This window comes from Argentina silus, assembly GCF_951799395.1.
Source record: "Argentina silus genome assembly, chromosome: 16".
NCBI classification, from domain to species: domain Eukaryota; kingdom Metazoa; phylum Chordata; class Actinopteri; order Argentiniformes; family Argentinidae; genus Argentina; species Argentina silus.
Window position 1 is genome coordinate 14,953,893 of NC_139670.1, and position 25,752 is coordinate 14,979,644.

At 46.7% G+C, this 25,752-nt stretch overlaps 2 protein-coding genes across 2 annotated transcripts in view; both read left to right on the plus strand.

Moving 5' to 3' along the window:
- Positions 1 to 419: 419 nt before the first annotated feature.
- On the plus strand, positions 420 to 11,333 carry med1 (mediator complex subunit 1; the record flags this gene model as incomplete). The annotated part of the gene is made up of 16 exons (XM_083687190.1): positions 420 to 540; positions 1,640 to 1,746; positions 1,847 to 1,925; positions 2,192 to 2,246; positions 2,627 to 2,759; positions 2,943 to 2,971; positions 3,158 to 3,229; positions 3,580 to 3,654; positions 3,777 to 3,940; positions 4,215 to 4,326; positions 4,713 to 4,837; positions 5,014 to 5,138; positions 5,245 to 5,446; positions 5,625 to 5,720; positions 6,025 to 6,130; positions 6,536 to 11,333. 16 exons carry the CDS (start codon positions 420 to 422, stop codon positions 10,461 to 10,463), a joined length of 5,529 nt encoding a protein of 1,842 aa, XP_083543316.1. The 3' UTR covers positions 10,464 to 11,333.
- Positions 11,334 to 22,964: 11,631 nt separating this feature from the next.
- The window catches only part of LOC310816764 (SH3 and cysteine-rich domain-containing protein 2-like), a gene marked incomplete at both ends in the record, with an annotated part of 22,754 nt that continues 19,966 nt past the window's right edge, over positions 22,965 to 25,752 (plus strand). Inside the window, one exon of the mRNA XM_083687065.1 lies at positions 22,965 to 23,054. Coding sequence (XP_083543191.1) covers positions 22,965 to 23,054 — 90 coding nt within the window. The remainder of the gene's footprint in view (positions 23,055 to 25,752) is intronic.

Sequence of the window (25,752 nt, forward strand, 5' to 3'; positions counted from 1 at the left end):
CATAGGCCTCCCCGATACTTGAAAGAAACCCAAGAGATATGTGTTTGTTAAGGCGCCCTCTGGCGTTCTTACCCGGCCATTACCCGGTTAAAGCGTGCGTTGTGTGCTTTTGTTACCTTTCGTGTCCAGAGGGACATTTTGTAATGCATTTACTGCTGGTTTTTCGTGTCTTACATTTCACATCTGAAGTGTAACCCCACTTAGATTTGCTTTTCGTTTCAAGAGATCAATGATTGTCTCCAGGTCAGTGAGCTATGGTCAATTAAGCGTCTAAACCCTGGCTCAAACATTTATTTGACCAAAAACTGACCTAGGAACAGCAGAGTAAGTCCTGTCGGTGTCGCGCTGCCGCCGTCCCGCCTCTACCGTACGGAAGCCCCACTGCCCCCAGTCAGCGGTGGAGGAGCTTACGAGGGAAGATGGCGACGGTGTCGGCGGTTACAATGCAGGGCAGTAGCCCAGCAAGAGAACTTACCCTTTCGGCTCAGACAGTGGGGACACCGGTCATTGGAGATCGGGTAACAGCCGAAGAAGGGACAGGTTAGTATCTGTACCTGTGCGATCGGAGCTAAGCTGATGACGCGCCGTGGTCAGATATCGGTGTTCTGTATGATCGCTCACACAACACATTCACACGGATAAGAGTGCAAAAGCAGGCAGGCAGGCTAGCTAACGTTAGCCAGCTAGCACAAGTGTATATGTTCGTCATGTGTGGTGTATGCACGTAGCTAAACGAAATGTGTCATGTTTAGATGAGTTTATAGAGAGAAATTTAGCTAGCTGCTAGCGTGTGGTTTTGAAATGCACACCGGCTGAATTGCTATTTCATGCTGACATATTCAGAAGCTAGCTCTCTTAAGCTGGCAAGTTTGTTGTCATGCATTTCCCTTTACAGCTGAATGATTATCACAACCACGCAGAAGTAATCCTTTAACTTCAGTCTTCATCACTTTGGTGTTTAGATCGTTTTTGTGGCTTTGAGTAGATGCATTTACAACTTGGAGCAGGTTTGTGGTCATTTCTGCTGAAGTCGACTGAATTTGAACTTGAGTGAAGCTCACTGACATGTCAGGTATTCAGCAGGGCAGTTGTATTGGACTTGGAAGTGTTGGGACTTTGTTTTGGTTTGATCTACCAAAGACCTGTCTGCTGTCCACACAGGAGGGCAAGTGTCATACAGAGACAGAATGATCAAACTCAGGAAAGTAGAAATATGGACAGGAGAGCAATTGCAGATTGTTCATATTTGTTGATATTGGACAATGGCCAGCTTCATCTCACTGTGGGGGAAAAATGTAGTTTTAACTAAAGTCTTGTTCCCTAGCACAAGAAATACAAACCAGAAACTCTATTATGGATCAGATTTATTTCTAAAATATATTTAATGAACGGGCCCTAAACAGCTGGATGACAGATGAGTTAATTGACATTGTGTCAGAGACCACGTTCATATCACAAGAGTGTTAGCCTGATGAGGTAAAGCCCAGGTGTTACCTTGGGGAGTTAACAGTCGTCAGGCAAACGTGGTCATCTCGCTAGCGACAAACCCATCCCCGGTGAGATTAGCTAAATAAGGGGACGAGAGATTAAAAAAAGGATTTTCATTTTAATGGAATGCCCTTTCTATTTGTGATCACAGAAGCGGAGAAGCAGAGCCGCGTGAACGTTCTGTTGGAGAGGCTTCACGCAAAGCACAACGCTTCACGGCCATGGCAGGAGACCAGCAAGGTGGTGCGCCAGGCCATGGTAAGACGGACAGACCGGGTTTAGAGAGGATGAAATGATAGAGAGGAACCTGGTGGAATGCTAATTGCTCTCCCATCGTCCCTCCCTCACTCTGTCACAGGAGAAACGTGGTGGAATGAATGCTGCAGGACACCAGCTCCTGCTCACCTGCCTGGAGGCCCTGCAGAGAGCCCTGAAAGGTGAGGTCACCAGAGAGAGAGACTGCTCTGGGGCAAGGGGAGGGAGGGAGGGAGGGAGGGATGGAGGGAGGGAACCTTTTATTCTGATGACATAGATGACCCGAATATTTAGTGAAACAAATGTTTTTTTTCCTTCTAATGGAATAAGAGCTACAGTCATGTTAGATTTTATGGAATTAACTTTGATCACGACAATGGCTCCTCTTATCATCCTAAAATGATAATGCTTAGTTGCTCCAATTTCCTGTCCCTTCTGTCTGTTGCAGTGTCCTCTCTGCCCTCCATGACGGATCGCCTGGAGTCCATCGCTCGACAGAACATGTAAGTAATCTTTCTCTCGCTAACTTCTTCCCCTCCTTTCACCGGCCCCCTCATCCCTTGTTTCCATATTTACTGTAGGCAGCTGGTGGAGGGAGAAACCAGAGGACGGGCTCATTGTAATGGATGGAACGGGCTGAGGAAAGGTATCAGACACATGTTTGATGCCATTCCTCATTCCATTCAATTTGTTACAATGAGCCCGTGCTCTGGTTTCTCCATCCACCAACCTCCCCGGATATGTATATGTAGTTTCTCTTGTTTTTTTTTAATGTTCAAGGAATTTCCTAGCCGGGAAAAGAAATATGTATTGTTAATTGATAGGTACATAAATAAACTCACTGAAATTGAGACTCCCTCCACCTGCCCTCTCCTTCTCCCAGGCTGGGGTCCCACCTGAGTCCCTCAGGGACAGAGTGTTACATCACCTCCGATATGTTCTACGTGGAGGTGCAGCTGGACACAGGAGGTCAGCTGGTGGATGTGAAGGTGGCCCATCACGGAGAGAACCCTGCGGTGAGCGTTGACTTTTCCTGATGATTCATGAATTCCTGAGTGGTCTTATCTCCGAAAACAATCTGAAATACCATTTTCCCATTTCTGCAACTTATCACCGAAATGGAGACCTGTCGTGCTTCGAGCTTCATTTGATCCTCTCTTTTTATTCTTGAATCTTTCCTCTTATCCCATTGTCTACAGAGCTGCCCAGAGCTGATTCAACACCTGAGGTGAGATGCCTTAAAATAACACACTATAGTATAGTCACTATACCATCATTTCATAATGATATACATATTGTGTATGAAATTAAATAATGGGAATAGGTTTGTTCAGTCGTGATAAATGCATCCCATTAGATTCCATATTCTGACATTGACCTGGACTTATGTTGCTCTTCTCATGCCTCTCCACAGGGATAAAAACTTTGAGGAATTCTCCAAACATCTAAAGGGTCTAGTCAACCTGTATAAGCTTCCAGGAGACAAGTACGTATCTACATATCGTGGAGTGTACTGCCAGCTCTATTAAGAAGTGTCCATCTTGTGTTTATTAAAGTTATAGTGCACCCAAATGACACATTTACCTCATCTCACGGCTACCTAATATTGTGTCCTGATAAGTCACTGATACTTAGTTTAGATACATAGTAAGTAGTCTGTTTACTTAACTAGGCCTATAACTTGGCAAATAATGTGAATGGTTGGACCCTGCTGGCCTGTTCCAAAAAGCAGGCCATATAGCCTAACTTCAGTAACTGTAGCATGTTGGCAGCATTGGACGTTGAACATTAAGTGACCATTTAATTGTCGTGTTTCTTTCCTCCTGTCCGCATCAGTAAACTAAAGACGAAGATGTACCTGGCCCTGCAGTCTCTGGAGCTGGACCTCACTAAGATGATGCACATGTTTAGGTAGGTGCCTGCATATTCATTAGCTGCGTGTGTGTGTGGTTCTTTTTTTTTAGTTATACATTTCAGTGTGTTCATCAAGTGCTAGTCTGGTTAATGCTATGTGCTCACTGTGTATGTTTCAGATTAGCCACCAATGCTAACACGGTGGAGACCATCCTTCATGGCAGCGTGGGCCTGCTAACAGCCAGGAGTGGGGGCCATCTTGTGTCCCTCCAATGCTACGTGTCTCCGTATGACGTTTTCGAGGAGGGAACGGGCACTCAGCTCAACTTCACTGACACAAATGGTGAGAGAAAGAAGGAGGTTGGCTAGTTTCAAGTTGAATAGTGCTTTACCCATCTTGAGATATGTGCATGAAAGTTGGACCTTTCTTTCACTCATGGTGCAAGATTTCTTTAACTTCTTTTAAATCTAAAGTCAGTATATATCATTGAATCTTGATTTATTTGGGAGGCTAGGGCCCTGTTCAGCCCAGTATGTAATGCTGTCCTAGCTAGCTGTTTCGCTCTACCCATCTTTGTGCAAGTCTTAATCTGGGTCCTGTTTCTTCTCCTCCCCAGTCCCTCGTTCTCTGGGCGTCAGTGTCTCTGTGACGGTAGAGGGAACCTCCTCTGTTTACAAGCTCCCCATTGCACCCCTCATCACTGGATCCCATCCAGTGGACAACAAAGGGTGAGAAACTCTTCCCCTTCTGTCTCCAGTAGTGGAAACATAGGAAATGGGATTTGTTTGACTTCATATCAGACACTGACATCTGTAGAGATTGTATACGTATTGCTTCTTGTGATTCACTCTAGTTCCATTTCTTATACTATTATCCCTTGTCCCATGTGGTGCCACAAAATAAGAAAGCTATGATGAATCTAGAAATTGATCTTACGAATGATATACGGTCACATATGTGCATGGTTGATAAGAAGCCCACTGGGTTTGGCTTTGTTAAACTCACTTCTGTACATTACTGCTGTTCAAATTCACTCTTGCTATGTGAATAGATTGATGGCTGCTGCAGAGGAGAGAAGATGCTGATATGTATGTCTCTTCTCTCTGTCTTCTAGAACCCCTTCTTTCTCATCAGTGACCAACTCGAACTGTGTGGACCTGCCTGCCTGTTTCTTCCTCAAGATGAACCGTCCCATGCCCTTCTCTCTCGTCTTCATCCAGAGGATGGGCAATGCTACAGGTGTGTGTGTCAGGTGTGTGTGTGTGTGTGTGTGTGTGTGTGTGTGTGTGTGTGTGTGTGTGTGTGTGTGTGTGTGTGTGTGTGTGTGTGTGTGTGTGTGTGTGTGTGTGTGTGTGTGTGTGTGTGTCAGGTGTGTTGATCACTATTCAGACTCCTCTCTCTTTCTCCTCACTCAGGCATCTCTGTGTTTGAGACGCCCCCCACCCTGTCTAACCTCTATGAGCTCATTGTCCAGAGCCAGCTGCAGGAGGAGGGGGGAAACCCCCCGACAACATCCAGCCACAACATGCGATTTTACGCTGTGAGTACCTCCGCTGTACCCCTCCGCACCTTTCCAGAACCCCTCTCAATTAAACACAGCATTCAAAATCAGCTGTCAACCTTAACTGACAGTCCTCTCCCCTCAGGCATTACCAGACCAGCAGCACTGCTACTTCCTGAATGGCGACGCCCCAGTGCAGGACGGGCGCTCCCTCCAGGGGGCGCTGGTGTCCAAGATCCCCTTCCGCCACCCTGCCCAGGTGCCAGCCCTGCTGGACATCATCAGACACCAGGCGGCATACAACACCCTCATCGGCAGCTGCGTCAAACGCACCCTCATCAAGGACGGTGGGTATCTAGTCATACCAATGTTAAAACCACAGTCTCTAAGATTTCCATTAATTTCCGATAATAAAATATACCCTTTGTTATGAAGAATGACTTGAAATACCTGTAGACTGCATGTAAAATGTTTTTACTTGTATGAGATGTGATATTAAGAAGTGTCATATCTTTTCAACCCCAGACACCCCAGGATTGCTACAGTTCGAGGTGTGTCCCCTGACTGACTCGAGCTTCAGCGTCTCCTTCCAGCATCCTGTCAATGAATCACTAGTCTGTGGTGAGCACACACTTGTAATACAGCTGTCTCTCAATGCTGTCCCTTAGACTGGCCTAATAAAACTGATTTTATGTTCATGTTACCAGCGGGAAATTAATTCGGCTTCAAGCTTCATATTTATAAAGTCATGACATAAACATAGCTTCTATTTAAGATGACTAGTTCACTATATTAGCTCTGTATTTACTGTGACACACACACAAAATCCACCTTGGATTATATTTGGGGCGATGATTCAGTGCCTAGTGTGTGGTTTATTACTCATTTCTCTCTATCTCTCTCCCTCCCTCCATCTTTCTTACAGTTGTAATAGAGGTGTTTGAATCCAGGCTGGTCTCCTGTAAGCTGTATAAGGGCCTATCAGATGCCTTGATATGCACTGATGATTTTATCACTAAAGTAGTCCAGAGGTGGGTGTCCATTTTCTCCCAAGTGTTTTTCTTGCCCTTTGGTTTTTGTAGCAATTTTAAGATGATTTTCACAGCAGCAGTATCCTAAGCTAGGAGAATTTAAGTAGTTTTTTCAGCAGAATCTCTGTATCTAGGTTGTTCTTTCAGCAGAATGAGCATAAGGTTGTTGGTGCAGACCCCGAATGTACCGTAGTGTAGGTTGTTTTTATGTTGCCCTGCCACAAAGTGCTTCACCGGAATAAGGTCACTCAATATCAACCGGTATAACAAACTGCACCTTCACCTTCTTCTGTAGGCAATGTAATTTGTTAAAGAAAAAGGACGGATTGGTAAAATATGGTCTAAAGCTTGATGAATCGTATGCTTTTTTCCATATTGTCTTTGCATACCTCTCTGTCTCCTCAGATGCATGTCCATCCCAGTGACCATGAGGGCCATCCGGAGGAAGGCAGAGACCATCCAGGCTGACACACCGGCCCTCTCCCTGATTGCAGAGACGGTTGAGATCATGGTGAAGAAGAACCTGCCCCCTGCTGGCAGCCCGGGGTATGGCATGGGCACGGGGGGCGACGGCACCAACCCCATGGGGCTCCCTGGGGTCGGAGGGGGCAATACACCCACGGGAGGGGGTAACAGCGGTGGACCTGGCTTCGCTAGTCCAATTACGTCCTTGTTTGGGATGAGTCGTGGTCAAGGGCAAGGGGGGGAGTGTATGCCCCAGGGCGCGGCTGCTGGACAGCAACAGCAGTTACAACAACAACAACAGCAGCAGCAACAAGGTCAAGCGGACGATTTCAACAAAGTGACCCAGAATCCCATTCTGACCAGCCTGCTGCAGATCACAGGAAGTGTGGGTACAAGCCCCACCCCCCAGAACACCTCATCCGGGTCGCAGCCCCCCCAAACCCCACCCCCGACCTCCTCCCCCGCCAGTAATACCAAGAACCACCCCATGTTGATGAACCTGTTGAAAGATAACGCATCCCAGGATTTCGCCACCCTCTACGGCTCTAGTCCACTAGAGAGGCAGAATTCATCATCGGGATCGCCCCGCACTGACGGCATGGGTGGCGCATGCCTTGGGGGTGGCACCAAGAACAAGAAGAAGCGACCCAGGACAGACAAGGGTGGGATGGTGCCTGGCGGAGGAGGCGGGGGTATGGGGATGAAACAGCAGCAGTCCTCCTCCATGCAGCCGCACCATCACCAACACCAGCCCACTGAGGATGACTTCCACCGCGAGCTCTTCTCCATGGACGTGGACGCCTCCCAGAATCCCATCTTCGACGTCAATCTGCCTGGCGATGGCTTGGACACGCCCCATAGCATCACCCCAGCGCCCAGCCAATGTGGGACTCCACCCTCCGGCCCGGGAGTTCCCTATCACTCACAGCCACACGTCCAGTCTCAGCAGCAGCAGCAGCCGCCGCCACCTCGCATGGTGCGCCTGTCCAGCTCTGACAGCATCGGGGCGGACTTCAACGAGATTCTGTCGGACTTACCTGAACAGACTGGCAAAGGGAGCAGTGGCAGTGGGGGGCACGGGCAGCATCACATGGGCAGCGGGGAGGACGGGGGCCCGCTTGGGACACCCATTCGTGATTCCTCCAGCTCAGGCCAGGGCAGCGCTGTGTTTGAGGCGGACATCTTCAGCGCCAACAGCAACGAGAACCCCTTCACGGATGCCGCAGACCTGATCGCCGAGGCGACCGCCACCGCTGCCACGCCCACCAGTGACTCCTCGTCTACCAACTTCTTCCCCGATACGGTTGACTTCAACCCTGAGCTGCTGACCTCTAGCCACGGCTACACCCAGGCCTTCTACGATGACAGCTCACCCAGCGCAGATGGCGACATGGACCTGGTGAAAGGCTTTGGCGGGAGCAGCCAGCAGAACACCCCCTCAGGCACCCCTCAAAACCCCACGCCGCATGGGCAGAGTACCCCGGACCCCTCCCTCAAGGACCCCTTTGACATGAGCATGGTTTTTGGGGGGAACAGTGGAGGAGGCAAGCCGTTGATGGGGCAGGCCCCCGATTTGGGGGACCCTCACTCTTCACATGCAGGAGGGCAGAGCCCTCTCATGATGAGCATGGGAGGAATGGGCAGTGAGTTCAAAAGTGGCGAGGCCAAAGTCAAACAGCAACAACAGCAGCAGCAGCATCAGCAGCAGGGGCTGATGAGATCAAAGGATGACAATGGAGGAGGAGGGGGAAACTCAGGGATGGGGATGACCGGTGAGGGGAAGCAGGTCAAGCGTAGCCGGACCCCGTCCAGCGAGGGAAAGTCCAAAGACAAGCCCCCTAAACGCAAGAAGCTCGACCCTGACGGGAAGTCCCCCTCACACAGCTCGGGGGGGCGACCCTACACCCCACCCAGCGGTGGGTCGGGCTCCGGGGGGAGCATCGGCGGAGGGGGGTCCAAATCTCCCGGTAGTTCTGGACGGTCACAGACCCCACCTGGAGGTGCCACGCCGCCCATACCCAAAATCACCATTCAGATCCCCAAAGGGACCTTGTCAGGGGGGAAGACCTCATCCCATGGTGGTTACACCTCCAGCAGCTCCGCAGGTGGGGGTACGGGGGGTGCAGGCAGCACAAGTGGAAGCAAGAGCCACCACTCCCACTCCTCCTCATCCTCAGGGAAGATCAAGAGCAAAGAGGGCTCCATGGGCCAAGGCAGCAGCTCCAAGCCAGGCAGTGTGGGAGGTGGGGTTGGAGGTGGACCCTCCCAATCCAAAGGCTCCTCTCAGGGAATGGGTGTGAGCAAGCCTGGGTCCTCCCCCATCACCAAACATGGACTCTCCGGGTCTGGAAACAGTAGCGGTGGAATGGGAAGTGGGAACAAGATGAAGCCACAGGGGGGCAAGCCTCCCGGATCCCTTATGAATCCTGGCATCAAACCTAACATCTCCCCCTCGCACTCTCGCTCTGGTGGCTCTGACAAGCTCTCCTCCCCCATGAAGATGCAACAGTCCCAGGTTCCAGGAACTCCCCCATCCTCTAAGGCTAAATCACCCATGGGCTCAGGTGGCGGTGGCTCGGGAGGATCCAAGTCTTCCTCTGGTGGGGGAATGGGCTCCCAGAAACAAATGGGCAGTGGTTCTTCCTCTGGCTCCTCTTCTTCCTCCAGCTCCTCTTCTTCCTCTGGCTCCATGCCCTTTTCAGGAGGCTCCCAATCTCAGTATGGAGGAAGTGGGGGAGGAGGAGGTGGAGGTGGTGGTTGTGGGGTAGGAGGAGGAGGAGGGGGAGGAAGCGGCAGCGGAGGAGGAGGAGGAAGCAGCGGAGGAGGAAGCGGAGGAGGAGGAGGAAGTGGAGGAGGAGGAGGAAGTGGAGGAGGAGGTGGACAAAACAATGCAAACAATGCAAACAACCCCAACGCAAAGGGCAAGTCGCCCAGCCGTAACAAAAAACCCTCCCTGATTGCCGTCATAGACAAGCTGAAGAGTGTGGGCGGCGGAACAGGAGGGGGTGAAGAGGGCTGCGAAGGAGGCCCACCCGTTGGTGGCAGCGGTGGGACTGGAGGCGGCCCCGGGGCAGGACCCCCTAACCTCAGCTCCTCCTCCAAGCATGGAATGTCCTCACAAGGTGGAGAGTACAAACGAGACAAGCTAGACAAAGAGGGCAAGTCAAAGGTGTCAGTTTCGGGGGGCAACAGTGGGGACAAGAAGCTCATGGACCCAAAAACGGGAGGGGTGAGCAGCACTGGAGTGGCCAAAATCATCATCAGCAAGCCGGACGGCGGCTCCCCAAGCATCAAGGCCAAGGTGACCCTGCAGAAACCCGGCGAGGGTTCAGCCGAGTCCATACGGCCCCAACTCCCGGGTCTCAAAGCCTCACCCTTGTTCAGCGGCTCAACGCCCAAGCACGACCGCTCCTCTCCCAGCCACAGCCGCTCGCCAGGCTACACCCCTCTCAACCATGACAGTGAGAGCGAGTCTGGCAGCAGCTCTGTGGCTGAGAAGTCCCACCAAAACAGCCCCAGCTCTGACGATGACCAGAGCATGCGGCCATTACCCCCACAGGACTACATGAGCTCCATGCCCCTCAGCTCCGGGGAGAAACACAAAAAGCATAAGAAGGAGAAAAAGAAGCAGCGAGAGAGGGATAGGGACAGAGAGCGGGAGAGGGAGAAGGAGAAGAAGAAATCCTCCATGTCTATGGGCCCCTCCTCGCATCCCATGAAAGCGGACAGCTGGTCCCGGTCGCCCATCTCTGCCTCAGATACGTCTCTCTCCATGATGGGCTCAGACCGCCCGCCACGGCCCAGTCCCGTCTACATGCGGAACGAGGACGATGACCTCATGGACTCTGCTCTCACGGGCAACCTATAACCCTTTAAAAAGACACTACTGATTTGGTTTGGATTTCAATCATCTTGTTATGCATGCCCATTAAGCAAAGACTTTGAGCCCTCTTTGCAGGAGGCCTTTGTTCAATTGGGTCAGATTTATTGTAAGACATTCTATGGACAAAATAGACAGACATTCTAAGATTTGACATATGAGTGACTTGTAAAATCTGACTGACCTCTTAAAGCTGGCTATTTTAAACTGATAGTAACAGTACAAGAATGATGACAGCAGGATTCACATTTTAGATGCAAGTGGGTGCTACAGCTGTATTGTTATCTTCGACCTGAGCCTGACAATTTTACTGAGGGGTGGAGCATTTATATATTTTAAGGAATGTCCAACAGTATCCTTAACAACATATGCCATCTATATCATTCTGCACTGTGATATCAGCATTGTATTAATAGTTTTATGACTTACTTTGATTTTATTCCAAGTTTTAAAGTTTGTTTTAGATCCATTGTTTGCTGTAGCAACACCAAATGGTATTGGAGTGGGCTGAACTATTTCTGGAAAGAGTCAAAATTGTAGCTTGCCACCATGCTTTTAAAAATAACTATGACATCTGTTTTAAAGAAGTATTATTAAGCAAGGATTGCTACATATTATTGTACAGTGTTTAAATGCCTTAATTTTGTTTCAGATCATTGGGGAATTCTAGATTTTGATACCTATATTAACATGTCTATGAGCAGTTTAGTGTAGATTAATTAATTATTTTATGCTATTTGAGACAAATATATAACCCTTGGTCTTTTTTGTTTTGCATAGATGTTTTGAAAGCTTTGAAATAAATATTTCATCGCCAGATATTTTTGTCACCGTTGCAATTTATTTAGAGTATGAAGTTCACCAGCCCTTTTGTCAATGTTTACAAATGTCACTATTAGTGGTCTGGGGTCCTTTTGAAGTTCTTCAACTTTAACCGTGATCATTTTCTTAACCAAGAAACATGACAATATGCAGTAATAATATGCCTAACCTATTGTGGGAAAATACGCTGGTGAGCTCACAAAAATAGAATAACAAATGAAAATAATAAAATCCTAGCATTAATTGTTGAACTATGCATACATAGTAAGTTAGGATATATTTAGATGGCAGAGTCCTTCACGTTCTGTGGTATTTTCTAACTATTTACCGGCATTGTTCTTCTTTAACCCATTTGGCCATTTCCCAAGGCTGATGCAGTTACACAAACTCTACAGTAGGTGTCAGCAGTTGCATTGCCCTCATTAGTCACCAAACAAATGTTTGTCCTTCCAGGATTCTGTCCCTGTGGTAATGATTAGAGGTTAATGCCTTCATTCACTACAAATATACATGAATTATAAGAAGAATAGGGGACAAGGCAATTAAGATAAAAAAGGAAGGGAACAGTCACAAATGCACAAAAACACAATTTTAATGAGTGAACCGGAATGGACGCATGTATTGAGTTATATGGACATAGAGTGCCTTCCATTAGTATTGGAAAGAGGAAGCATTTTGTCTACTTTTAGCTTTATACTTATAACTAATATAATTGCACGCAATAACTGCCTGAAGTTTGCGACCCATTGACCCCACCAGACACTGGGTATATTCTCTGTTGATGCTCTGCCAGGCCTGTACTGCAGCATCTTCAGTTGTTTTGAGGTCTTTTTGCCTAAAATCATACCATCAGGAAGTGAAATGCATGTTCAATTGGATTTAAATCTAAAGCTTGACTTGGCCAGTCAAGAACTTTCTGCTTTTTGGCCCTGAAAAAAAACCTCCCTAGTTGCTTTGGCAGTATGTTTTGGGTCATTGTCTTATTGTATGATGGAGCGCCAATGAATTTGGAGGCATTTGCTTGTACTCGAGCAAACAAATGTTTCTATACACTTCAGAATACATTCTTCTGCTGCTGTCAGCAGTAACATCATCAATTAAGACAAGTTATCCAGTTGTTGTGGCCATGTTTCACAGATGAGGTGGTATGCTGTTAATCTTGGGCAGATCCTTTTTTATCCAAACTGTCCTCTTGCAATCACTCTGGTATATGATCATTTTCATCTTCCACAAGACAGTTTTCCAGACCTCTGCACGCTTTTTAGGTACTTTTTTAACAAACAGTAACCTGACCATCCTTTTTGAGGATGGCTAGTGGTTTGCACCTTGCAGTGAAGCCTGTGTCACTCAGCTGGTGACATATTCTGTGGGTGTAGGTCTCTGACACCTGGAGAGTGTTCCTGATGTTTTTCCAGTTGTTTTCTTATTTTTCTTCTGTCATCCACTGTAAATGTCTTTCTTGGCCTACCAGCCCATTTGCGATTGCTGAGCTCATCTGTGCTTTCTTTTTTGATGATGTTACAAACTGTTGATTTTGGTGAGTCTAAGGTTTTGGCTATGTTTCTGATATTTCAGCCTCATAATGGCTTCCTTGACATTCATTGATGTCTATTTAGTCCTCATGTTGACAGACACCAATAGCAGACTCCAAAGGAAAATGCAAAGCCTACAATCTATACTATACATTGACATCTCTCTTATGCCTGCACAAATGATGACGGTGATGGAACAAACCTAACTAACCCGGAAACACCTGTCAAGCCTATTTCCCAATAATTTTGGTGCCCTGAAATAGGGGAACTATGTATACAAAGGGTTGTAATTTCTAAATGGTGAAACCAATCCTCAATCTCTGTTTCCACCACCTTGAAACTTCAACAGTTTTTATTGTAAACTCAAGGAGTGGGTTACATTTGCCAAAACCCACCCCTCAGTTTACAAAGAGAACTGTGAGGGCTGGAATCAGATGGAGGAGTGCTGCTTTAAGTCAATTTACTGAAACAATAAAAAGTTGAGTCATTTTGCAGTTGTTTATTTGATGTTGAAATGAAGGAAAAAAGTTTTTAGCCTCACTTTATTTACAGGGACAAAACATATTTTTCAACTGTTGGAAGAGGCAGAGTAACGATGTGTCTCTGTGTGTTCTGCCTCAGGAGGGAACATCTCTTGTTCACACATCACTCAGGGAGACATATCAAACAGAATTATTGCTGTGCTAGAGGGACACTGCCTACAGACTCGTCTTGTATAGTGACATTTGTTCCACCGGTCCTTATATTAGTATTCTGTGCTTTCTGTGTGTCAGTGAGGAGGTCCTTTTTAGATTCCGAACGAAAAAAATAGACTACAAAGAAATGATCAGCAGCTTTTCCTACAGCAGCAAAGCGGCTCTTCTTAGGGCAACAAGCTTTCATCCCAGAATTCTAACAGACACCTTAAAGCCTCAGAACACCATGATTTGAGCTGCATAGAAAACCAACTGCTTAAAGAGTCTATCTAGTCTTCTAGAGCTCATTGATGCAGTCAGGGGCTGGTGTGGCTCTTAGTATTGGACACCATCTCCTGGCCTCCTCCCCAACCTCTTAATTGACACACAGTTGGCCTTTGCCCTTTAGTCTTACCCTTAGCTGTGACTCTGGCGTGCTGTTAATGAGCTGCTCTGCTACTGTGGGTCTACCTTGGCTGACAGATCCCTTACGCTCTGCCTTATAGAGTCAGTCACTGAAGTGATGCTACCTCACTGGGGCCAAATATCAGCCACAACTTCAATTCCCCAAACCCATCTGCCTGTAACCTCTGAGACAAAGATATCCGATACATAATTTACACAGGAGTATGCAGAGTTACGTGTGGTCTGCTGGAAAGCCTTGTCAGTACATTGCTCAAGTGAATGTTTGTGGAGCTCATTTACATTTCTGGTGTTTTTTTGTTTTGACAAGATGCTAGCTTTCTCACTTGTGCAGTATACTCCCATTGCCCTGCAATGTATGTACTGTAGTCAGGTATTTTTTATAATTTCACACACACACACCTGTCTATCAGGCCTGTCACCACTTTATAGCAGTCAGGGGACTAATTTGTGTCGCAGCCCCTTTTCACTGTCTGTCAAACGGCAGTGAGATAAAATTAAAAAAACAGACCGCAAGCTCTGGTGCTCTCCTCCTTTCTCTCGCTCCTTGACTTTCATTATTTCATCAACCTTTCTAAGCTGCTGACCCCCTGCGTCTTCTTCCCATCCAATTTCACTATCATCCCACGCACCTCTCAAACCCTTTCCCGGGCCTGACACCCTCATATTGTACTATTCTTTGGCACCTATCCACTTTTTTTTTTTACTTACTTATTTTTCTTAGCGGGAGTGAGACAGCTATCTCCCTTCTCGTCACTATCACTTTCCCACCCAGTTTTATTCCTTACCTCTAACTTACATTTAATTGTCTCCTCCTCACTTCTCCATTGTTTGCTTCCTTTACTTTCTAAGTTTTGTTTTCCTCCCCTCATTCTCTCCATCTCTCTTTCCCTTTTCCCTCCCTCTCTCCTTTCTCTGGCTGCCTTTACACTCCCTCACCCACCGCTCTCCGTTCCTCTTATTCTCACCCTCTTTCAACACTTCCTCACCCCCATCTTACTCCTCCCCTCTGTTACAACCCCCCCCCCCCTTCTCTCCTATCAGCCCCAGTGTGAGAGCTTTTACCTTGAGGGCTAGAGCTGCTCTCTTGTCTTGTCTGCCGGAGCATCGACAAGCTGCACCCTCTGTCCTCAGTCCCTGCCACAGCTATTTGCACCGCAGCCTCAGCTGCTCCAGGAGGGAGGATGCTCTATGCCTGTCAGCCATGTTTCCAGAGCATGTTTACTGCACACAGGGCTGAATGCATGAGCTGATGACCGTAGAGAGCTTCTGAATACTCTTTGGCTGCAGTGAGACTGAGTCAGGTAGGTGTGTGTGTGTGTATATGTATGTGTGACACATACCTGTAGCCTGTCTTCCATATCTTATACATTGTGCGGTACCTTTCAGTTTTAATTGTACATGAATACTACCAGTAAGGTACGGGAGTCCGCGAAGGCGTGAATGTCAGAGAATAGTGTATAGTGTAGACATTTCTAAGATTAGAAGCGTGGAACAAAACATCAGTAGGAGAAAAACATCACAGAGAACTGACAGTTCATAGGTTGATTTCGTCTAGGGGCCATAGACAAAACCAATCCTAACCATTCGGTGGGATTTTCCAGCAAGACCAGTTTTTTTAAAATTTGATGTCGCCCTTCCATATGGACTGTAGGCCTACACATCGTCTCTGCTGATGAGCTTGATGAAGTGAAAATAACTTGTGCACACACATTTCAGCTTATTCCTCAGATAAGGACGCACCCGGGAGAGAGTAATTTGCCAGTTAGTTAAGCTTTATGGTGTACAGGCGGCTTTGAGAGGAGAGCGAGGATGGGGGAGGGATGTAATGAAAGAGAGGGAGGGAGGGAGGGAGGGAGTGGGGTGTCGAGGTATTTTCAGCCTCCGAATGCCGCATCCTTAAAGGTAGACTTGTGTGGATATGTGGGGCGATGCAACAGACTAGAGGATAGAGCTCTCGTTCGCAGCAATGTTTTTGATTCAAGTTGCTGTTTTCACAGACGTGATGTCATATCCCAGAGTCTACCTTTAAACATATTCTTACACTCAGTGAGCTACAGGCAAACTCATTTACATTTACATTTATATTTATGGCATTTAGTGGACGCCTTTATCCAAAGCGACTTACAACAAATACATCTGTTTAAGTAAGTGAATCATCTATCCATCAGTCATCATAAGATATGGTAATCAATGCTCGGACCAGGGGCCATAGGCAGTCACAATGCTAGAAGAAGGAAAATAGGAGACCAATACTACTTCGCTCACTGAAGCCAACTCAAGTAAAGCTCGAGTGAGTGTGCTGCTCCTCTAGGTGTTCTTGAATTTTAAAGAGCTGCATATTAACCTCACCAAAATGCCCAGCATGTGTTGCATATCTGTGTTTTTCGCTCAGTTGGCAGGAAATGGAATCGGGCCCCAACTCTGAAAAGGAGTAGTACTGTACCACACATACAGTAGTAAGAATGGAGTAGGATGAAGCTGCCCCGAGACACTGATTTGAGGTCACTTACTGTGTGAGTTTGACTTTTGGGGAGGGTAAGCTGGTCCCTCACATGGGTAAAACCTTTTAGTTCTGCCAATGGAGGACATCAACCATAACATTAGATCAGATATACAGTAGATCTCAGACTCTCAGAACATCCTCAAAGAAAGCAGATTGACAGACATCCATACAGTAAGAGAGGGAGAGATCCTTGGTTTTGGAGGCCACCTACAGATAAGTTTCTGTGACTTCTGAGAGAAGTCAGTGATTCGGACTGAGGAAAAGAAAAAACAGCGACTAGCATAATGGTCGAACGAACACTCGACTACGCCAGGCTACTCCCGAAACCTTAATGGTGTGGAATGCACTTTTTAAAAATATAAACTGGATGTTCACCAAGGAGCAGTATACAGTAATATGTGGGCCACACTGAAATAGATTAGAGATAGTTAAGCCCTGGTGGAAACAAGAGCCAAGCTTGCACAGCACCACCCAGCCCCACCTGTCTGTTCGTCACCACCAGAGGAGCTACATCAGCAGCACCAGAGAGAGCTCCCTGCCCGTCACCAGTCTCCCCGCCAGTCACCAGTCTCCCCCCCAGTCACCAGTCTAACCCTAACCCTAACCCATGGAGAACTGCTAACCCTAATGCAACACAAAGGTGGTCTGAGGTACCTGACAAATGAGCCCATCAGTAGAATTTCCATAGACAATTAACTGTAGATACATTTGATATGTTACATACAATTCAAATAAGTTTGAATTAGAAATAGTATTAGTAAAGTTAAATATCACATGTTGTGCATCAAGATTACAAGACATTGTACATCATCCAGGTACATTTCCTCGACATCATAAAACATGTTTCTGTGGATTTTTAAATCAGTCCTTTTCAATGGTGACAACACCTGGAGCCGTGTTGGATCCAAAGGTAATAAAGCTGAAATAGACTTCGAAATGTAAATTGAACACTCCTGTATGGTCATATGGGAGTACATCCCATCCCGTGGTATAACAGGTCATTTGGACTGCTTGCTCTGCTCATTTCTCACTAAGTGGGTGTATTTCTGCACACAGGCAATTCAGCAGTGATAATTCTCAAACCCAGTTATACCTCTCATTAAAAATGAATGGGTCTCTATTGTCCCTCTAATCCCTATGGGAGGTGAGTCAGCGGCTGGCGGAGCGAAACCCTTTTGGCATGTCAAACACCTTCCCCCTCAATGTCACTCTGTCTGTCTCTCTCTCTCTCCATCCCTCTCTCTCTCTCTGAATTTCTGCTGTGTACTCTTATACGCAGGCCTATCCAATTCACCCACTGACACAGTGAACAACTCTTAGCCTCGAAGACACAGGAGGAACACTACGGTATCGCCATGGGGGTCATCTGGACTTCGTACCAGATTAGTTTCGAAAATAGATTTTCACACCTTGCCCTTTACCGCAAAAAGCTTTCAAGGTGTAAATGGAGTTTCGGAATATCTCACACGATGTGAAATGGAGTGGCTTTAGCTAAGACATCTCACGAACACCAGGGAGACGATTCAGTGAGTGGAATGCAGTTACACGCACACGCAAACACTAAAACACTCAAGCACTCAAACACACACACACACACACAGCCTAGATCCCAAGACACCAGCTTTCTCCCACTAACCTCCATAACCAGCAGAGTGCAGCTATACTGTACTGTATGTACGACTGGAGCTAAAAATAGCTGGCTGTCTAGTTTGTTGAGCAAACACATTTCTACGCTGGGTCTGCTACAGTATCTAGGACTCTGCTCTGCACTCTGGCTCGTTTTGTCATCTCTCTCTCTCTCTCTCTCTCTCTCTCTCTCTCTCTCTCTCTGGGGAACTCATTAACAATGTCATATCACTCATCATTTTCCGCTCAGTGCAGAAGTCAATGGTCAGGACAGTCCATAGAAATGCTACACTGTCTATATGATAATATCAGCCATCTGTTTTCCCCTTTTAAAAGCATTGTGTTATAGTAATACATTTACCATTTATACACATTTACATAAATATCACCGAGGCAGAGGCATCCAATAATGAATCTACCGTCCTCTATAATCAAGGCCGGCGCAGTACATTATTCTGAATTCATAGGAATCAAATCAGTAATCATAACAGGGCTTCACATGTGAGATTTCAAGAAAGCTTCGTTTATGTAACATGTGAGACTGCAAATAATACCATGATGATATCCATGAGACATCAGGAATGGAGATTGTAAACACACGTACACACACACACACACACACACACACACACGCAGTAAACAGAAATCCAAACCGACACACACACACAGTGTCACATGTTCTCTTCCACACACAACGGAACTGGGCCATGTATCCCACATGGACTAACGCTTGAAAACGGTGAAAAACACTTCAAAGCAATAAATAAACAATTTGGCCGCTCTGCACATGAACACAAGTCTGTGTGTTATATCATAAGAGATTTGTCTGCCTCTATAGCTTGTTTTAGTAGGTGGATCTTTGACCCAGATAGGGCAGGTAATTGGATGGGGCCTTTCATAACAACACAGAGCATGAATAAAGCGTTTCTACAGAGTGCACTTGCAGCCTCTAACAATGTTTCTATGACTACATGTGTCTTAATACGTTGCCGTTTTGGAAAGCTAGAACTGATATGAGTGCTTTTTACTATCCTGTCTGGATATCTTGGCTTAAATGACCGAATAGTTAAACTACTCTCCATACAGAGAAGAGTGAAGCATTACAACCAGAAAATGAAAATACCAATTCAGAATTCTACTGGATACAATTGGGGTTTGTTTGCAGGGCATAGTGTTTCAATCATCTGTCTTTGTATTGGTCTAATAATCATAATGAGAAATGGCCTTTACAACTTGGATGAGTTATTGTGTCCCTCACCGCCCCCTTGGACTCATTGTATTGTAATTTGGACACACACACACGCACGCACGCACGCACACACACACACACACACACACACACACACACACACACACACACACACACACACACACACACACACACACACAATTATGCTGAGTAACTGCATAATAGTTGGGTGTCACACTAGGGTGCACTGTAATGCTTCCCACAAGAGTCACACCAAACCGTGCAAGCGCCCCCAGTGCAACATCACCTGCCAAACTGTTCCCAGTAACCTGGTCACGTGCCAGCACATGTAAGTAACACATGACGCGATGAAGCTTAATTTTTAACGAACTCCAACAAACCAGAAAAAGAGTCATCAAAAAGTCCTGGCCGCCCACAGTGCGCAACCACTGACGTTTGCTTTCCAGTGGTGAGATGGCTTCTTATGTACCAGAATAGATAAAGAAATGAAAAGTCAGCGCTTGGGGTGGCGGGGGGGGGGGTAGAGAGTCACAGAGCGGAGGGAATGAGGGAAGTGACGGGTCTTAAATTCAGAAGGAGGGAGAGGTGAAAGGATATTGAGAGAGGTGGAAACAAAGGAAGAAAGAGGGAAACAGGCAGAGAAAGTGAGAGAGGGTTACAGTGTGATGTTATGCTAATTCGAGGGGGGAGAGAGGATGAGGCGTTTCAAAGGCTTTTAGCCCTGCTTATGTTCCTGAGCTGCGCTTCTAATCCCCTCACTCTTCCGACTGCTCCGCATCCGAATCTTAGAGAGCGACGCACACACACACACACACACACGCACACACACACACGCACGCACGCACACCTATTTCTGTATTGTCCCTGCCGTGTGCTGTGCATGACGTCACCAGGAGAGGATGGAAAAAACATGGAGATACTTTCCCATTAGACTACCTCAAAACAACAAGAGGATCTTTTGTGTGGCCTTGGGGGTGTGTGTTTGAGGAGAGAGAGAGGAAAGAGATAAACCACGAAAGAGAATATGAGGCTACGGTCTAGCAGCAAGGATGGAGAGTGAGAGACACCAGTATAGCAAAGTACAATAGCTACAATTAATAAAATATGTTCTTTTGATGTAACACCCATGTTCTCCCAATGCCACTGCTCATCCTCACTTCTTCCCTTCAAATGAACACCATATGTCTTAGTGCTGCGCTCACAGCTCAGGCAATGCAGTATATAATCATGAAAAATATGAAGTATGGCTTACACTTGACATTATACTGTATTGTACAACATATGATTGATGATGATATATATATGCTGTAAGCCAAGACTCAAGTTCTGGAGGCATTCTGCAGGTCAACCCTGTGGAATTGCATGGAAAAAGAGAGGCCAGTAGTAATCAAAAATGAAAGAACTTGCAGACATCATCAACTCTGGTCTTGGAGAGTGACGGAGAGTACAGGATTTTTTTCCAGCAACTGTTCACAAAGACATTGAGGAGATGAAATGTGTTTTAGTGCTTGGATACATACAGAAGCAATAAAACACGTGCAGACACACGCATGCACACACAGGCACACGCACACACACACAAACACACACACACACACACACACACACACAGAGAGACACACACACATACACACAGGGCGGGCTGCCTCTCATACAGTATGCGCACACACACACACACACACACACACACAGGGCAGGCTGCCACTCATACAGTACGCACATACGCACACACGCACGCACGCACGCACACACACACACGGCGGGCTGCCTCTCACACACACGCACGCACGCACGCACGCACGCACGCACACACACACACACACACACACACACACACACACAGGGCGGGCTGCCTCTCATACACACATACACACACACACACACACACACGCACGCGCGCGCGCGCACACACGCACACACACACACACACACTGTGAGAGACACATTGCCAGTTCAAATCATTGTTTCTTTTTCAATTATGTTTTTTTCTGAAAGTCTACATAAATAAAATGAGGACTTTCCATAATTACCAGTGTACCTTTTCCGCGAGGAAAAGCGATTGATTAGACTTGAGAGAGTGGCAATTTAGCTCTTAGTGTGTTGAAGCTACTCGAAATAAGTTATGATAATTCAAGGCAACTGTCACTTAAAATCAGGTACTCAGTGTACTGTTTGAGTCTAATAAAGCTATAACCAACTCTACCAATCTCAGATATTACCTGTGATGCTTTCTCTCAGGACGCATTGTGCGCAAACGAACCACACAGTGACTAAGCGATTATGGAGGGATGAGTAATCGATAAATATGCATGAACTGCAGTGCCAAAGGGACACAGAACTCAATTACAAGTTTAGAGGACATTACCATAAAGGATATCAGGTCTTGAGTTTTTTTTTTTAATGTAATTGTTGTAATGATGTAGCCACTGCTTGTCCTGCCTGAGCACACAGCATACCGATATTACAAGTGAACGATAGGCCTATTATATATCTCTATTCTCCTTTTTATACTCAGTTTCTATTCTTAGATCGGCGTCATGGGATGCATAGACAACTGGGTACGGAGGCATGCACTAACACAACTAAAACAACTGGACGAGGGCATGCCCTAAATAAACTGGATGAGGGGGCATTCGCTTCCTTACGAGACACGCACTGGTGGTTGTGTCAGTACGAGTGACGATGTGACGGTCTGGAACACGTCCTTTTTCAATCACAACGATGATGAAACGCATTTGATTCGAATCAGTTTCATTTCACCCCATGTTCAGCCGTGCGCTGTCCCTCACCGTGGTGGTGCTGAAATCTGGTCTGTCGACCAAGCTGCCTCCTCTACGGCCCCCCTCCCCCTCCCCCCAATCCCCCCCTCTCCCCATTACCCCTTCCCCGGCTGGAGAGAAACACAGACAAAAATATCTTCAAAAACATTGCAATCCTACCCGACACACACACACACACACACACACACACACACACACACACACACACACACACACACACACACACACACACACACACACACACACACACACACACACACACACACACACAATATATAGATGAATAGACGAGTAGGCTCAGCAAGCCGACACCGTAATCGCATTTTTGCCACCAACGTCTTCAAAGAGACACACCTGCGACGCCGCACCGCCCACTTTGATGAACGTCACCCAACCCTCTCAGCCAATCCCGAGGTGGTACTACAGCGCTATTAGCATATCGTAGGGAGGCTGGTCCAATCAGAAGAGGCCAAGCATTTCTCCATATCAAAGTTTTTGGAAAGGCGCGCGTGTGGCGGAGGAGAGACAAGATTCACCGGTGAGTAAAAAAGAAGCAGAAGAGAGGAAAACACCGACAGATCACACACTACTGGGGCCACCGATATTTATTCTACGTTATTTTAAAACTGTTCTTTACTTACAAACAGGTGGCTGATATGTGTGCCTCTAACGTGACACCCGGGATTTTACTACTTTGGAAGCATTGAACAGAGGATACTGGTTTTGAGATGGGTGCCATAATTTTGTTTTAACTCAAACACTTTGGAAAACGCGTAGCCTGCCTGTACGCGTAGGCTAAATGCTTTGAAACTCATTTTCAGTTAACAGTTGGGGTTGGACATTTGTCGTATCACATCCGAGCGAATAGAACCACTGCGTCCCGGATCATCTGTAACAGTTGCCTTTTTGCCAGAAGATGACAGAAATCAGCGAGAAGGAGAATGAACCGCACAACCGGGACCTCCAACGGACGCCGGGCATGGTGCCCACACAACCCGTATCAAAGGTGAGGTACGCCGGGCATGGTGCCCACGCAACCCGTATCAACGGTGAGGTACGCCGGGCATGGTGCCCACGCAACCTGTATCAACGGTGAGGTACGCCGGGCATGGTGCGCACACAACCCGTATCAAAGGTGAGGTACGCCGGGCATGGTGCGCACACAACCCGTATCAAAGGTGAGGCGACTTTACCTGCGACGCTGTGGCTCTCCACCGCCACGATTGCGCATGGAACTGTCACTCGTGTCTCCACGTTGTGGAATGGAAAGAGTCGGAGTGGTTTTGCGCTCGGCTATTTTATGGTCACAAATGTTTGTATTGCCTAGTAACAGTTAAATATTGTTGTTTACTCCAATAAGCAACACATCATAGATTGTATGTATTATTCGTATGTAAGACATATTCACACTAGGCTACTGTATTTAATGTTCATTTCTAAGGGGTCTTTCAGCCAGTAGCCGACCTTTCCTGGTGAAGTCTTGGCTCACCGTTAAGATCATGACAGGTGACTGCAGGTGACTCAAGTGGTGTAGTCTTACATAACACCGCTGAGCACTCATTAGCAATGTAAGGTTGTTTTAGGTGAGATTACTCTCTAGTTTTACAAGGAGTGTGTTGTTCTCAAGTCACTACCGTTTTCAGCCATGTCAAAAGACCCACAAATTGAACTGATATCAAAAGTGCCACATAGTTTCGTGGTGGGAGAAATTTCACAACACAATAAATGTATCCAAGAGTCTTGCTGATAGCAAAGACGACATATTTTGCATTAACTCTGAGGGTAATCATTTGCTGGGTCTCAAAGATTTTGCTCATTAGAGAGAGTCTGTGGAGAGTCTCTGTGTCTGTGTGTGCGTGCATACGCTCAGTCATATCTACGTGTTTGTGTTTCTTTCACTGTGATCAGAGCCTCAAACATACAAGCCTGTCTGTGTACAGTTTTTATGTCGGAGATATGAAGAGTGTGTGTGTGATGTGATGAGATTTGCTCTGAGAGGGAAAACGCTCCAGAGACGTTCTAGTGGGTTGTTTGTATCCCAGTGGAGGTGCTTTGAGCCTGGGCATGTCGGAGCTCTCCACACCCTTAAGACAACACTATTGTAGAAGTGATACTTAATTGTGTTGAATAATCTTTAATGCTGGCATATTTCGCAACAATCTCCTTAGTCAGACCACTATTGCAGTGTAGTATTGGAATGCCCCAAATACATGTTGGAAGTCAGCAGTGCAACCAATGGAACCAAGGACTGAAAATCTCTTCTGCAGTTTTTATTTGTTCAATGTTTACATTCCTGGCTCTAACACCAGCACATTTACATGATTATAAACTAGTACTGGTCCCTAAGGGTTTCAGCTGTTGTAGATTTAAGAGTTGTATAGAGACATTTTTTTACTACTGTTTCTATTCCAGTCTTAACTTAATTGATATGTTGATATGTTCTTCACTATAAGATTTGGCTCATCTTTAACACTTTCACTTATTTTTTACATCAGTACAATGACATGCACATTCCTGGCAAATAAGTCATTGTGAAGTCAGAATGAAGAGTTAGATGGGTTGCAAGGAGATGTATGCTGTGAATACAGTTAAAACTTCGGGCGATATACCTTGTACATTTCGCCCAGACTGCAAGTCCTAGGAGCTTCAATTCCAGCGTCAACAACACTCTCTGTGCAACGTACCTTCTGCCCAAAATGATCAAAGACTCTGATACTCGTCATCGACCCCGCGTGTAAGGGGGTGAGTCTGCATCTGAGCAGGGTGGACGGTCGTTTTAGGGGGAGAATTTATGACTCAATCAGGTAACAGATGTTTTCTTTGTCTGGCCACGAGCTGGGTCATAACTCAGAGGAAAACACTGGCTGAACAAGACAGGGGAGAAAACAAAAGCCGCCCCATGTTTCACTTCCTGCCAAGACCTGGCAGCCATGGCCCGTTTCCAACCCATCAGAGAAGAAAAGAGAGAGAGAAAGAGAGGGAAGAACGAGCGGGGGGAAGATGTGTGTCGCCAGGGGCGTATTGCGTCTTTCTCGCTCTCTCTTGCTCTCTCTCCTTCTTCCCACCTCTCTTTGCCTCTCTCTCTCTCTCACTTGATCTACTTCTCTCTCTCTATCTCCTTCCACAGCTACTCCCTCTCTCTCTGCTGTTCTCTCATTCCGACCACTCTAATTTTCTATCGCTCTGGCAGAATTTGTCATGGTCTTAAGTGAGCCTTCTGGCCTCAGCGTGCTGCTCTAAGGAGAGCCATTCCAGCATATCGTCCTCCTTCGGGGGTAAGTGTCCACTGGTATGTTCTCTGAAAACACAGTCTTTTGGGGCCATTTTGACACTGTTACTTGTTTCCTCTGTGTATATCTCTACTTCCATGACGGTGAGGCGTTAGAGGACACGGCTTCAAGGCGAGATTGGAATGCATGGTTCGAAGCACTGACCTCGTTCGAAATGGTACTGTGGAAAAATGCCGTCCGTCCTTCCTTCCTTCCTTCCTTCCTTCCTTCTCTTCTTTCCTTCCTTCCTTTGAAGGAAATTGATCACTGGTCAGGCAGAACTTACAAAGATCAAGCTAAATCCCCCACTCCATGACACCATTTTCACCCATCTAATCTTGCCAGATCAGTGGAAGGGACATTGAAGGGCAGGACGGAGGGAAGAGAAAAGGGAATGCGGGATGCGTTGTGAAGCGTTTTGGAGGTGTAGGGGGA